The sequence below is a fragment of the Schistosoma haematobium genome, chromosome ZW, assembly GCF_000699445.3.
Source record: "Schistosoma haematobium chromosome ZW, whole genome shotgun sequence".
Lineage (NCBI taxonomy): Eukaryota > Metazoa > Platyhelminthes > Trematoda > Strigeidida > Schistosomatidae > Schistosoma > Schistosoma haematobium.
This window is the reverse complement of record NC_067195.1, coordinates 48386714-48402709: the sequence shown is the minus strand read 5'-3', so window position 1 is coordinate 48402709 and position 15996 is coordinate 48386714. Positions and strand designations below refer to the sequence as shown.

Here is a 15996-nt window from a genome sequence, read left to right as displayed (position 1 = left end):
AGAATATCGCATATTATACAGAATAAAATATCATACGGGATAACAGAAACAAATACTGGGTTGATTAGTCATAACATTGAATCAAAACGGAAGTAATGTTGAAGAAAACTCATAATAAGTAAATCTATGGAATTTTGACTTTTCTTCCCATCATATCATAAAATATTCACTACAACTGAAAAAAACGATACACTGATGAGTGGTGAGATGTGGAGTTTCAGTCTATACTGTGCAGTATCTAATTTCTTAATCTACTCATATCTTTTGACGGATAAGCCCATATCCTTCATCCTAAGAAAATGACCGAGATTTCCGGAAATGAATTTGTTTTGTTTTAGGTACTAACCAAGTTATAAGTAGTATAAAATTTCAAAAAACTTTCACGACCATATTACAATTTTATAGAAACTAAATTTTTTTTACAAATTACATAATATTAACATTAACAGACTCATAAGCTTAAACTCAAATATAAACCTATTTCATTTAATCAACAAACACAATATCATGGAACAAATGACAAGAAAGGAGCAAGTAATCTAACAGTAAAACAAACAGTATGAATGAACTGAAGTAATTAATTTATGTTTCTAATTGTATCTAATTAGTCTTTAATATTCTTTGTTAGAAAATGAAAAGAATATCCTAATATAGTCATTAAATGATATCTCATTATTTATTAAAATTACTAACCATCATTCATGAAACACACAGATCGGTTAAATTTTAATAAACATAATTGAAAAACAGTCTTAACAAACAGCTAACATTGAAAGGAGCCTATTTCATCCCAGACAATACTAAAGTGATACACACACGACTAAGTAGAAGCCCTGTGAATTAACTTAAATACTAAGTCAATCAATAAAATAAATCCATTTTCATAGGTGAATAAAGTTTATTAGTATTTTTGATAGATAGTAACATATAGCTGTAAGCTTAAAAGTGTTTAACCAATGATTCGGTACAGTAGGAAACCTAATACAAAAGCGCTGAAGTTTCTAAACCATCTTGAACATCAAATTTCTGTTAATACGAATTGGAATATCTAGAACGCTTTCTTGATTTTGACTGATAAAATTTAATGAGATAAATCTTATTTTTAATTCTGTCAGTTTTTTCGTATGTTTTATATTTGATAAGGCAACAAATCAAAATGATAAAATGTACAAGACCAACCATAGAAACTTAACTAATATCAATCTATTGTTATCTAAGTGAACAGCTACAACGCAGCTAGACGATCTAGACTTTGCGGATGATCTGGCTCTTCTATCAAACACGCAACAATAAATGCAGGAGAACACGACCAGTGTAGCACCAGCCTCAGCAGCAGTAGGTTTCATCATAAACGAAGGGACAAGCAAGATTCTCCCATGCAACACAACATGCACCAGTCGAATCACACTTGACGAAGAAGCTGTGGAAGATATAAAAACCTCTACACATCTGGTCAGAATCATTGATGAACACGGTGAATCTGATGCAGATGTGAAGGCATGGGTTAGTAAACCAAGAAAAGCATATCTACAGTTGAAGAATATCTGGAACTCAAAACAGCTGTCAACCAACACCAAGGTGAGAATTTTCAATACTTCGGATCCGTTGGCCAGACACTATCAGCAACAACCTACTGTGGGAGAGAACAAGCCAGATTGGAGCGGAGGACGAAGTCAGGAAGAAGTGCTGGAAGTGGATAAGATACACATTTAGAAAATCACCGAACTGCGTCACAAAAAAATCCGTCACTTGGAATCCTTTATACTAAAGGGAAGGAGGAAGACCAAAGAACACATTACGCCGAGAAATGGAGACAGACATGAGAAGAATGAAGAACGATCAGATAGAACTAGAAAGGAAGGCCCAGTACAGAGTTGGCTGGAGAATGCTGGTCGACGGCCTATGCGTTATTGGAGGTAACAAGCGTAAGTAAATATTATTACCTTTACTCAGAACGAAAAATATTTAAAGAAACTTTTTAATCTAATAAACAATCAGTAGCTAATTTTTTCGAACTCAATCATCAGCTTGTCGCAATATAAAAGAATAATCCATATAAAAAATAATCATGAAGAAATACAATTATGGTATAGTCAGTTCAAAATAAATCCATAGTTACTAAAACTCATACAACAAGAATAGTATACATGTTAAACATTAAGTCAATATTAATCGAGTTGTGATAAATCAGCATATATATATGTATATTCTAGTTGATAAAGTGAATAACCAATACTAACCTCATTATATTTTAAGTTCACTTGTGATTTGTCCTTATCACATGTCATTGAAATCAGTAAAACAATATTGTGTCATAAGTATGAATAATATTTTTTGAAAAATATTTGTTTTAATTCATCAAATTATTCTTACTGGTTTAATTAATTAATTCGAAAAATTGAAACAATCACTAATTAACGGTTACAAATTAATTTGATAGAAACTATTTACTACAAAAAGAAAAAATGATAGGTGAATTTCATCTTAAAAATTCTCGGTTAATAAAAGTTAGGATGAAACACCCGTCCAGTGCTTTCAAGTTTTCCATGGTGTTCTAGATTCAATTGACTTATGATTTCAACTATTAAAATCAGCATAATATCCACAAAACCCCTTTCTGACATTAAAAGTTATTTATTTTGAAAAGGCTGTCCACATTAATGGTAAGTAATGAATTCTGTCTGAATAAGATTTATACACATAAAATCCAACTTGTGATTTAATAATAATAATAATAATAATAATAATAATAATAAGAGTTGAGTGAATACAGATAGTCTCGTCTTTTAATACAATAGCTGAAGAGAAAAAGATTCAGGTTCTAGGTGCTGAAAAAAGCCTGCAATTTACTGAGATATTCTAGAAGCTGATTAAAAATGAATATAGTGAAAATTCCCATTTTGCCATTTGGTAAATAAAGAAGGAACGAATTGAGCGAAGAAATTTCTTTTCAATTAGTTTTTCATCATGGCTCTACACTAATATATATACGTTTTACAATAATAATATAATACTCATCGAGTGGATACGTTACGTAATAATTACATAATGACATTTAAATTAACATTCAGTAATTGGAAGAGAGAGGATTATTAATATTCAAAGTAATCAAGAAGTTGCTATGTTGCGTAATATAAGAAACAAAGAAGGAATAGAATTTTACCGGATGGTCAATAGGATAGTAGTTACGTAAGAATCAAGAGATGAATGTTGAGAAGTTATAAGGCTCAGAAGCGATAGAAACAAAATTACAAAATTTTTCTTTTTTTAAATTAAAATAAAAATGGAAGAAGCATGAAAAATAGTTCTTCTGACGGAAATGTTATACTGAAGGCCAGGGTAGAGAAAGTGGTTGTACGAATTTCTTTTGGATGCAAAGGTCAGGTTTGTGAACATGGATTGCGATGGCTTCCGCAATGTGCAAAGGCGCACTCGTAAACCGTGTGGTAGATTTGATGGAATATTGTAGATAACCTTAAAAGCTTTATTCACTTCGACTTGATGACCTGTGTCAACCAAGTGAGAGAGAATAGAACTTTTAATCACTTTCACCTGTCCTTTGCTTAGCCATGTTGGATGATGTTCTGTAATGCGGTGACGGACCTGTCGACTTGTACGCCCTATGTAACTGGCTCCACAGGAGCAGTTGAAACGATAGATACACATAGATTTGGCGAATTCTGGCAGTCTGTCTTTAATGGATGTTCTTATTTTCGGGTGGTTGTAGAAGATGACATTTAATTTGGCAGCATTAAATGCTTTTTGTACCGCTCTTCTTAGTTTCTGAGTCATGACTTCTTCAATGGTGTCATTTATGAATTGAAGTTTTATGAATAATACCTTCTTGGGGACAGTGGGTATTTTTGTCCTTGTTTTCTTCTCCGTCATATGTTTTTCGATGAATTTCATTGGGTACCCATTCAGACTGAGTAGGTTCCGAATATTGTTCAATTCATCTTCAATAGTGTCTTCAGAACAGATCATTCTAGCACGATGTGTCAAGATCTTTATCATTTTCTTTTTCTAATACTATGAAGGTATCATCTATATAGCGATAATAAGTTGGTAAATGGGTAAGCACAATTTACTTAATATATTTAATAACGTTCACCCATCAATTAACTTCACATCAGAAGATGAACAAAATAATAGCATATCTTTTCTAGATGTCCAACTAACTAGAAGAACAGATGGAACTATAAAAAGAAGAGTACACAGAAAGTCAGCAGCTGGTCAATACACTCATTTCCACAGTGCAGTTCCAATCAGATACAAAAGGAACTTAATAAAGATCTTGACACATCGTGCTAGAATGATCTGTTCTGAAGACACTATTGAAGATGAATTGAACAATATTCGGAACCTACTCAGTCTGAATGGGTACCCAATGAAATTCATCGAAAAACATATGACGGAGAAGAAAACAAGGACAAAAATACCCACTGTCCCCAAGAAGGTATTATTCATAAAACTACAATTCATAAATGACACCATTGAAGAAGTCATGACTCAGAAACTAAGAAGAGCGGTACAAAAAGCATTTAATGCTGCCAAATTAAATGTCATCTTCTACAACTACCCGAAAATAAGAACATCCATTAAAGACAGACTGCCAGAATTCGCCAAATCTATGTGTATCTATCGTTTCAACTGCTCCTGTGGAGCCAGTTACATAGGGCGTACAAGTCGACAGGTCCGTCACCGCATTACAGAACATCATCCAACATGGCTAAGCAAAGGACAGGTGAAAGTGATTAAAAGTTCTATTCTCTCTCACTTGGTTGACACAGGTCATCAAGTTGAAGTGAATAAAGCTTTTAAGGTTATCTACAATATTCCATCAAATCTACCACACGGTTTACGAGTGCGCCTTTTGCACATTGCGGAAGCCATCGCAATCCATGTTCACAAACCTGACCTTTGCATCCAAAAGAAATTCGTACAACCACTTTCTCTACCCTGGCCTTCAGTATAACATTTCCGTCAGAAGAACTATTTTTCATGCTTCTTCCATTTTTATTTTAATTTAAAAAAAAGAAAAATTTTGTAATTTTGTTTCTATCGCTTCTGAGCCTTATAACTTCTCAACATTCATCTCTTGATTCTTACGTAACTACTATCCTATTGACCATCCGGTAAAATTCTATTCCTTCTTTGTTTCTTATATTACGCAACATAGCAACTTCTTGATTACTTTGAATATTAATAATCCTCTCTCTTCCAATTACTGAATGTTAATTTAAATGTCATTATGTAATTATTACGTAACGTATCCACTCGATGAGTATTATATTATTATTGTAAAACGTATATATATTAGTGTAGAGCCATGATGAAAAACTAATTGAAAAGAAATTTCTTCGCTCAATTCGTTCCTTCTTTAAAAATGAATAGCATATTTTTTCATTGTTTAGCATTAGCTTGATGTTAGATAGTTGGAGAGATTTGATGGAAGGCAATAAGTTAAGTTTTCTTTTGACATAACACTTTTCAGTAAAGTCCGTCTTCAACTTTGATGGAATTCGATACTCTCTGTAAAGTGTAAACCGAATCAAATTTACAAATTTTTACATGGAATAAAATATGATTTCACCGAAGTAAATAAGTTTGAAAGTTTACTTAAACATATTAAAATACTTAATTATATCATGTCGATTAAACTAGAGATATCAGTTTAGAAATGGCATGTATTTTCAACACTCTTCATTCTAGAACATAACATGGGCTATATGTAATAACCGGGGATTCGAATAAATATTATTAAAAACGACCCTTAAGCTAATTTTAAGAAATATAATTGACCAAATCATATAGTATAAAATGAAATATAATAACCAGGAAAATGAAAAATAATAATGACTGTCAAAGTAATGATTTTTCTCCTCTCCAATCTGAATAATTTTGGTGAAGTTGGTGTTGATAGGTAGAAAAAATCTGGATATATAGTGTTTCGATCACTAAATTCAAACATTTAACTGTTAGACTCACTGATCATTACCTTTAATTGAGTTCTAAATCATCCTTTCGTTGGATATATCCATTGATATCATTTCAGAAGTATTTTCACAACTATGCAGTAGAGTTTGTCAATCACTGTGTGATTAGTTTTGAATGGACTATGGAACATATTAAACTTGACATTTAGAATGAACATAAATACATTTGTTCACTAGAGTAATTAGGAACAATCTATAAATGACAAATTGTACCAACATGACTAACAGAGTGGGAATGAAGACTGAATAAATCACACGAGTCATATATGTATAGTTCATGAATACTTATGCGGATCTAAAAATTTGACCAGAAGTTAATGGATGATAATGAGTTGACACAGCTAAATAAATGTAATTTCTTTGGTCTGATGAAATGGAGCATCCATGAGTATACAATAATGAAATGCAAAACATTGAAAATTAGGAAATTTGTTGAATATGTTCTTTTCATTAATACTGATTTGAGGTGACAATATTTAGGCTGTAAAACCTTAGTTTTCTGTCATTTTGATACTTTCAATCGAAATTCCTACAGTTTTTTAGATACAATAAAACATAGAAACACCATCTCAATAACTCATAATTAAATAAAATCTAAAAACATGTTATCTTTTTTTCCTTCTTATCTATCTAGCTAACCATGTTACGGATGGTTCGATTGGAGAACTACTGGCAACTAGAAATCACTGGACATCTGCTTCTTCATAGTCTGAGACATCTCAGTAGCATACAATCACCAACCCAGGCAACCACTCGAACCCATGACCTTCAGTTATCATATTATTAGGCAGCTAACTAAGTATCCAGTAGTACATACTCTTCTTGATAACTGATTTGGAGTGAAAATTACCAGAAATCTTGTGGAATCCACTCCAGTAATTAATGACTACGTTTTCACTGACAAGTTTCAAGACGGGTTTCTTATGAATGAAATAGGAAGCTGTGATCTATGAAGTCAACCAGTACAAAGGTAAACAAGAAACATTTGAGTGTCACTAATTAAAGTTAACTTTAGATTACATATTAACTAGCCATTAATCTGTAGACGATTATATTGGATCGCACTATTTCAAAAATATCCTAGTCACTACAAGATTCATAAATATTGGGTTCAGAGCCATATTGAACCATGCGTTTAGTCTTTGCAATTCATTTTGAGTTCATCATAAAATCCACCTTCAATACATTTTATTATAATAATACTTCGGGTGTATTTTAAATGACTTATTTTACTGGTCATTCCGGTCCCCCACATTGTCAGGACGTTCCATGTACTTATGTTAATTGTTGCTCTGGTTGTTAGAAGGGGCATCAGCCTCGTAACTTCCGAAGAATCTCGACTTTCATCCTAAGGCGTTCTAATTCTTCCTTCAAGTCCCACAGCAGAGTTTTAATGATTTAATTTATTTAATCTGGTGAGCGTTTTTTAGCAAAAATTTTTTTCTACAGGATGGGATTACCTACCCTATGCCCAATCCTCCTCCTTTACCCAATCTTGGGACCGGCAATAACTCTAGAAAAGCTACAGGTGGAATTTTTTAAATGAACTAATCTACTAATTATGTGAAACAGGTATTCATCATAAAAAATTTATTGAACTTACTCAAATAAGCAATCACTTTAATGGCTAATTATTCAGTGACTATTTCCCTTTTATAAAACTATTATGATGAATGATAAATCAAAACAGAATTATTCACTCACTAGATGATCACGTTCTATGAAACTACGCATTTTATCTTATTTTTTATTTCTAAAAAAAACCGATAAGCAAATACAATCTTTCTCATGTTTCCAATCAAATAGAAATGTAGACAAACATCAATTGTCATATCACTCATATAAATTAAACAGTCAGTCAATAATATACTATTTTAAACAAAAATAATTTCAGCCAAGTTTAATTTCAAGTAAATAATTTGTAATTAGTATAAAATCATTTTAAGAAAAAAATCAATAAAGGTTATGTAATTACATTGGATACACATATATCGTACACCTTTATGTATTACCTTTTTAATCAATCAAGTCAAATCAATAAAACTTATCATATTCATCAAAATATATAAATAAGGTGATATGTATATTTAATTCACTTGGGTAAATGAATAATCAATCAATCGATCATTATCTATTTTATGAGTATATTCAATATTCATCGTAAAATCTATATGGTATTTTAGTGAAACAAAAATATTACATTATTGAATGTAAACAGTTAATTGCACATATTTAAGTATCAGAAGGTGTTTTGTGGAGATTGTAGTAATTTAAACAGTTGAGATCATGAGTCAATTGAAGCTAGACCACCATGTAAAACCTGGAAGCACTGAACGGCCGTTTCGTCCTAGTATGAGACTCCTCGAAAGTGCGCATCTACGACCCCGCCTCGTGGGATTCGAACCCAGTGTTAAACACAAAAAGTTTATTATGTGTATTGTAGTATTTATTGATTGCCAGTTATTTACAGATTAAATAACCCAAGATATATTCAGAATAAAACTAACCATAATCTTCACATGTGTACTTTTAGAAGATGTCTTGTTATCATGTTACTTTACATTGTTGTAACGACGGTAACTGTTCGTTATTTTCGGAGTTCGTTTTTTAATTATGATGATAATTAAGTGATTGTCCGCCAATGATAATAGGTGACTGGTACTCTGTATTGTGAAATGACTTAATTTAAAAATGTGAACCGTTTGATACTAATTGATTGATAACAATAATTGTTGCATAACTAGAATGTTCATATTGAGATTGTGGATACATACATTGTTGAAGAGTTGAAAACTATTATGAAACCGTTATCTTGTGCGTTTGCATTAATTTTTCAATCTTTCACTGACCAATATTAACTCATAATGAATACTATTTTTTCAAAATAAAATAATCTCCACAATACTATTCACTCAAGTATTCAATATCATTGTCTGTAACTTCCATAGCTGTTTTCGTTTAATATAAAATCAAAACTTCTACGCTTAAACCATCCCATTGTCCAAAGAAAGTAACGCGACTAATCTTTTTTTTTGCAAAAAAGATTAAAAATGTAAATCTTAATTAATTACACCATAATCATTGACAGAATAATAAATAATGCCAAGATGCTAAAGCCGTAGCAACGAAAGAATTTTATCGATTATGTTTGTTAAAATGATTTGTCTCATTCAAAATACAACAATGACATTGTCTATAAGTGAGAAATTTGGTTAGTTCTTTTTTTTCATTTATGTTATAAATTAACTATATGATTGTTTTACTGTATAGCAAATTTATTTCATGAATTTTAAATGTCTAGTTGGTAACAAGATTAGATGGATTGTTAAAACGAGGTATGAACAGATAATTTTCAGACGGAAAATATATTCATTTCTACTTATCTATACAAATTAAATACAAAAAAACTTTAGAAAAACCCTACCTTATAGTTCTCAAGTGATTCACTCTAACAATATCATAGAGAAAAATTAATTGAGATATTTAACCTACTTAGTAGGATGGGATATCAAACTAACTTTATTAATAAGCACATGTATCAGTTAAAACTAAGGCCGACTATGGTGACTTTTCTAAAAAAAAAAATTTCATAAAAGTACAGTTCAAAAACAATGTTGTTTGTGATGGGTTAACAGTAAAGTTAAAAAGGGAATCGTTGAAAACGATCATTACAATCAGGCTGCTTATTATCATTTACATTCTTTTGCTAATTACTGCCTGTATATCCACGTGTTTATCAGCTCAACTGCTTCTGTAGGACCGGTTACATAGGGAGTACAACTAGCCGAATTCCCTATCTCTCTCCATGTCTAACTGATCAACATTGGATATCAAGTAAACTTGGAAAAATTTCTTCTAGCTTTTTACCAAAGATGACGCATGGTTTAAATATTTATCTTTTGCCTACTACCTAAGTTATCATTATATACAGCCCCGAATAAAACATTTGCATCCAGATGAAATATGTTAAACCCATCTTCCTATCTCGACCGTTAATAAATCCTAGTCAAAATAGAATATTTATTCCATTCTATGTCTAGATTTCTAACACTTTTAGTGTTCTTACATAATTTGATCTGTTATCAAAAAGGTTTTGCCGATTCTCATACCAGATAATTATGTAATCCGTCTACCGTTTGATTCAGATTAATTACAAATGATTACCTTGTTTATTATGATTACTTTGCCTCTCTTCAGGTTTTCAATGATAGTTTAGCTCATACCATTTTTCGATTTTAACGGTGAGAATATGACAATCTCCATAAATCCACTATACTGAATATTATTTCAATTTGCAGTGGAGTGTTCAAAGTGTAGAAAATGTGACACCTAAATTTCTTGGTGTGTATAGCAGTTTTCATTGTGAATTCTACAGATGAATCCAAAATATGATTTTTGGTTGTGATAATATATCTTAAAAATTAGAGATATTAATACATTTCCAAAGATTATAAGTCAGCTTCACTCACTGCTGCAGCCAGGAATATCAACATTAAACCATTTAGACTGAAAAAATAATATTAACTTATCGAATTAAGTACATTAGTCAGTTGTCTGATGGAAAACAAAATAATTCATCGAAACAATATTTCTAGACAAAGATAATTAGTGGCTAGCAATGGAATTCGTCAATTGGGTGGATTGACTGATCAATTGCAGTCTTTAAGGTCAATGGGAAGATTCATCTCAACCAATACATATAGATCAATACATTCGATTAGTATCTTTCTAATTGGCACAAATATATTGATTTGTTTAAACCAACGGTTATATCGTAAAATTAACATGTGTAAACGGAAATTGCTCATTGCTATTATGATTAAATAATTAACTATTAAAATCTACTTTATTTATCTTGGTAGCATCGTAAAAACATGAATTTTCTTTTATTTACAAATAGATTATCCTAATGAATTTCCATATGCTTACAGGGTATGTACTCCTATCAACTCTTACCAATTAAACATTTCATCCACTAGTAAAGAGATAATAGTCAGAAGTAAAGAGATATTTTTTGTTATCAAGATTCAATTTTAATAAAACCTGTTAGTAATCAACCCAATGACTTATTATTGTCAATAAATTAATTTAATGAAATAATTTAACTTAAGTAGTATAATCATACAAATCAACTACGTAACCATCTTATTAAATATTTCACTTTGACTTGCATTAAATGAAAATAAATGACTGAAAATATAGTTGCATGCAATACAAACATGTATTTATATATATTCTCTCTCTCCCTCTCTCTCAGAAAATTAATTCCACTCAATAATTTGAAAAGAGCATTTGATCGATGTATCTATTTGTCATCATCAACATTATCCATGTGATTTGGTTATTATGGAAACAATCAAATTAGCAGTCAATTAAATCAAATCAATTGGGTATTTTCATATTATAATAATATGGAGACACTAAATTTTAACCATTAGATTCATAATATTAATTTCATATTTATTAAGGTTTTTTATTAGTCAATTAACTAACAGTAATCGATAATTTATTGTAGTTTTGAACGAATTATCTATTTTTATGGTGAATATGATTGGAATTAAAAATGGAAAAATGTTATATAAATAGATTTAATACGTTGATAAAGTAAACTTACATTGTCTATAATCTCATGGGTATATTTAAAGACTGAACAACGAATCATTTAGTTGTATATTATCAATGTGTTTATTAAGTAGTAACCGATATTTTCTTAGAGTACAGTCAGACACAAGATCAGGTTCTAGTTTACAATAACGATCAGATTTTAACGGGATATAAGAACTAAGACACTATTGAACTTACTTTGATGAACAACTGATTACAAACTATAAAAAGGTTAAACTTAATTTATTAATGTAAATACAGTTTTATGAGACTGAAGACTAATTATTTAACCTTGGTTAAACTTGATCAACTCTGTCTGTAGCTTTTCTGGGGTTACAGACGGTCCAAAGACCGGGTAAAGGAGGAGGAGCGGGCATGAAATTGCTTTCCCCATCCCGTAGAAAAAAAACCTTGCTAAAAAAACGCTCGCAAATATATATACTTATTTTTACAGGGTGATAATAATACTGATAATAAACTTCTGTTATATATGGTGACAGTGAGGTTAAATAAACAAAGGTATTAACCTCACTGTCGCCATGTATAACAGAAGTTTATTATCAGTATTATTATCACCCTGTAAAAATAAGTATATATATTTTCGATTGTACAGCTTTGAAAATGAATTCGCCAAAATGAGAACTCTTCGCTGAACTAATCTTTCTTTCTTATTTAATGTCATAATGGGTGTATTCCGTTTATTAAAAAAAACAAACGCTAACCACAATAAACAAATTAAACTATTTGAAATCTGCCCTAGGGGTTCAAGAATCAACTTTCAGAAGAATTATGACGCCTTGTGGTGAAAGCCGAGATTATTCGGAAGTTACGAGGCTGATATCCCTTCTAACAACCACAATAACTATTAATTTAGGTACATGAAGTGTTCGGACAATATAGGAGACCAGAAGGACCGAAAAAATTGCTGCTGAACTAAGGAGATACAAGTTGATGGTGCTTAAATTAAGTGGAACCCATTGGACCCATGCTAGACAGAACAAGTTAGATTCAGCAGAAATGTCGCCATAATCTGGTCAGAATGAGGAAATCGCCCCTCAAACTTAGGGATTTGCTCTGATGATGTTCAAAGAAGCATGAAAGGCACTTATACGATGGGAATCTCATGGATCCATAATCATCAAAGTATCGTTCAAAAAAAGATGCACAGGATCACAGTGAATGTTATCCAGTGTTGTGCGTTCATCGATGATTGCAACGAAGACGATAAAGTTCAGTTTCATGAAGCTGTAATCGATCATAGCGAAGTGTTCAGGAAAGATCCTGACAGTCTTGAAGAGAGACCTAAACACTAAAGTCAGAATGGACAACATTGGGTATGAAGATATCATGTGACGACGTGGTTTACAAGAAAAAAAACGAGAAAGGTGAGAGATTTGCGAATTTATGAGCATTCAACGAAATGGTTATAGGTGGCATTATATTCCCACACAAACGCATACAAAAACCTAAATGGGTCTCACCGGATCACATCACGGAGAACCAGATAGATCATAATTGTATCACTTAGAATTTCAGAAGGATAATGGAAGATGTGAGAACCAGGAGAGGAGCTGATATATATTCAAATCACCATCTGGTTGTGCCCAAGATGAAACAGAAGCTAAAGAACCACTAAGCAACTGGAGAAACAATACTACACATGTTTAATACAGCCTTACTTCGAGATACTAACAAACTCAACGAATTCAAGATAACTCTCAACAACAGGTTCGGAGCCTTACAATATCTACTCAAAGAAGAAGAAACTACGATGGAGGAAAATCGGGAACGGATCAAAGAAGCACTAACTTCAACGTGTCAGAAGGCTCTGGGCCGCAAGAAGCATCATCATAAGGAATGTATCTCTATGGAAATCTTGGACAATATTAAAGAAAGGAAGAACAAGAAGACAGCAATTAACAACAGCCGAACAAGAACAGAGAAAGTCAAGGCACAAGCTGAATACACAGAAGTAAACAAGCAAATGAAGCATTTGCGTCGACAAGAAAATATACGTGGATGACCTGACAGCGACAGCAGAAAATGTGCAAGTGAAGTAAATATGAAACAACTATATGACGCGACGAAGAGACTGGCGGAGAAATATAGTAAAACCAGAGAGACTAGCCGAGGACAAAGAAGGCAAGATAGTCACCAAGGTTCAAGAACAGAGGGACAGATGGGTAGAAACCTTTGAGTAACTGTTAGATAGGTCAACTCCACTGAATCCACTGGATATCGAAGCAGCACCTACAGATCTTTCTATAGATGTCACTCCACCAACGATCGAAGAAATCAGGATGGCCGTCAGACAAATCAAGAGCGGGAAAGCAGCAGGACCTGACAGTATACCAGTCGAAGCACTTAAGTCAATCACAGTAGTAACTGCAAAGATGCTCCAAGCTCTATTCAGGAAGATTTGGGGGGGAGAAACAAGTGCCACTGACAAATTGGAAGGATGGATACATCATCAAGATATCAAAGAAAGCAGATCTCAGTGAGTATGAGAACTAATCAAAAAATTTCTGTTTAGGGGTTGTGGAGATTGTCAAGTTTTTGATCGAGATCATGAACCGATTGATGTCAGACTACCTTGAAAACCTGGAAGCACTGGACGGCCGCTTCGTCTCATTGTGGGACTTCTCATCAGGGCACATCCACGATCCCGCTCGCAGGATTCGAATTCAGAGCCTTCAGTCTCGAGCGCGAACGCTTAACCTACTGGGTCACTGAGCCGGCATCCAATGGTGTTAATATTTAACCCCAACCAATCCACGGAGTTGAGCGACCATCTTCAAGAGAGTATTGTTGAACCGAACGAAAAACTCTACACGCCCAACCTCGAGATCAACAGAATGGATTCCGTAATGATCGGACGCATACAGACCAAAACCCAACACTAAAGATCATTGTTGGACAATCAGTTGAATGGAACTCGTCACCATACATCATTTTTCTTGATTATGAACGAATGTTTGACAGTATGGATAAGAGGACCTTATGGAATTTTCTTCTACACAACGTTGTAGGTAGCTGAGAAGGTTGTCAATATCAACCAGAATTCATACGACGGACTACACTGCATAGTGGTGCATGGAGGACCGCTGACAGACGCATTCTAAATGAGGACCGGAGTCAGACAAGGCTGTCTACTCTCCCACTTCCTCTTTCTTCTGGTGGTTGACTGCATTATGACCTCGATATCTGAGGGAAATCACGGAACACAATGGACAGCTCGGAATCAACTAAACGATTTGAGCTTCGCAGATGACCTGGCATTTTTATCCCGTACACACCAACAAATGCAGATGAAGACAACCAGTGTAGCAGCAGTCTCTGCATCAGTAGGCCTCAACATGCACAAGGGAAAAAGCAAGATCACCAAATACAATACGGAGAACACCAACCCAATCACACTTGATGGTGAAACTCTGGAAGAAGTGTAAGCTTTCACCAACCTCATCATCGATGAACAAAAAGGATCCGATGCAGACGTAAAGGCAAAGATTAGCAAAGCAAGGACAGCATTCCTATAGTTGAAGAACATACGGAACTCAAAACAACTATCAACCAATATCAAAGTCAGAATCTTCAACTGAAATTAAATGAAAAGAATTGTCCAGGACACATTGGGATGGAGGATGCTGGTGGGCGGCTTATGCTCCTCGACGGGGGTTAACAGGAGTAAGTAAGCGATTATTTTCTTTTCATGTTTTTTTAGCTCATCACATAGATTCTGATTTATATACCCAGTTCTAAGTCATATCCTAAATTTAATGTATAATTATATTACCCAGTAACCCAAACCAAACTAAGTGAAGTAGTTTCGAAGCTGCAACTTAATAGCTAAAAGCCGAATGCTTAACCAGATCTAAAGCTTTCATTAACAATTATAAATACACCTAACAAGGTAATTTGATATTAGTTTTAAGGAGAATTAGATATCAACCAGGTTCTTTAAAACGTGATCAGCACGGACTAAACCTTAGGTGCAACCAAAAGTATACCATAACCGCGTTATACAGCATCTTTAACAGTCCTAATGCAAAGACCAAATATGATCATGTCTGATGAATCAACTAGAATAGTCATAAAAATAGTATTTAGTTATCTCAATCCAAATTATCTTAAAGTAACGAACTGTCAACCAGTTCATCATTGAACTACAGGATCTGTGTGATGACATAAATTTCGTCAGTACAAACGGATACCGTGCATCTATTCTCTTAGCCTAATCAGATCGCATCAAAAAATTGTTAGAAATTCGTTGTTTTTGTAGTCACTAAGAGAATGGGACGTAACTTACATACAGAACAATAATTAACAAAGTACCTTAAACTGACGTGATCACTGATTACAAAATATTTTCCTTATGGAATTATTTCCCTTCCTTAAA

At 33.0% G+C, this 15996-nt stretch overlaps 1 protein-coding gene across 1 annotated transcript; it reads left to right on the top strand.

Moving 5' to 3' along the window:
* The first annotated feature begins 586 nt into the window (after positions 1-586).
* Positions 587-7271, top strand: LAMC1_21 (Laminin subunit gamma-1). Its single transcript, XM_051208670.1, has 2 exons — positions 587-1925; positions 6631-7271. The coding sequence occupies exon 1, from the start codon at positions 1294-1296 to the stop codon at positions 1711-1713; it is 420 nt and encodes a 139-aa protein (XP_051071689.1). The 5' UTR covers positions 587-1293; the 3' UTR covers positions 1714-1925; positions 6631-7271.
* Positions 7272-15996: the final 8725 nt, after the last annotated feature.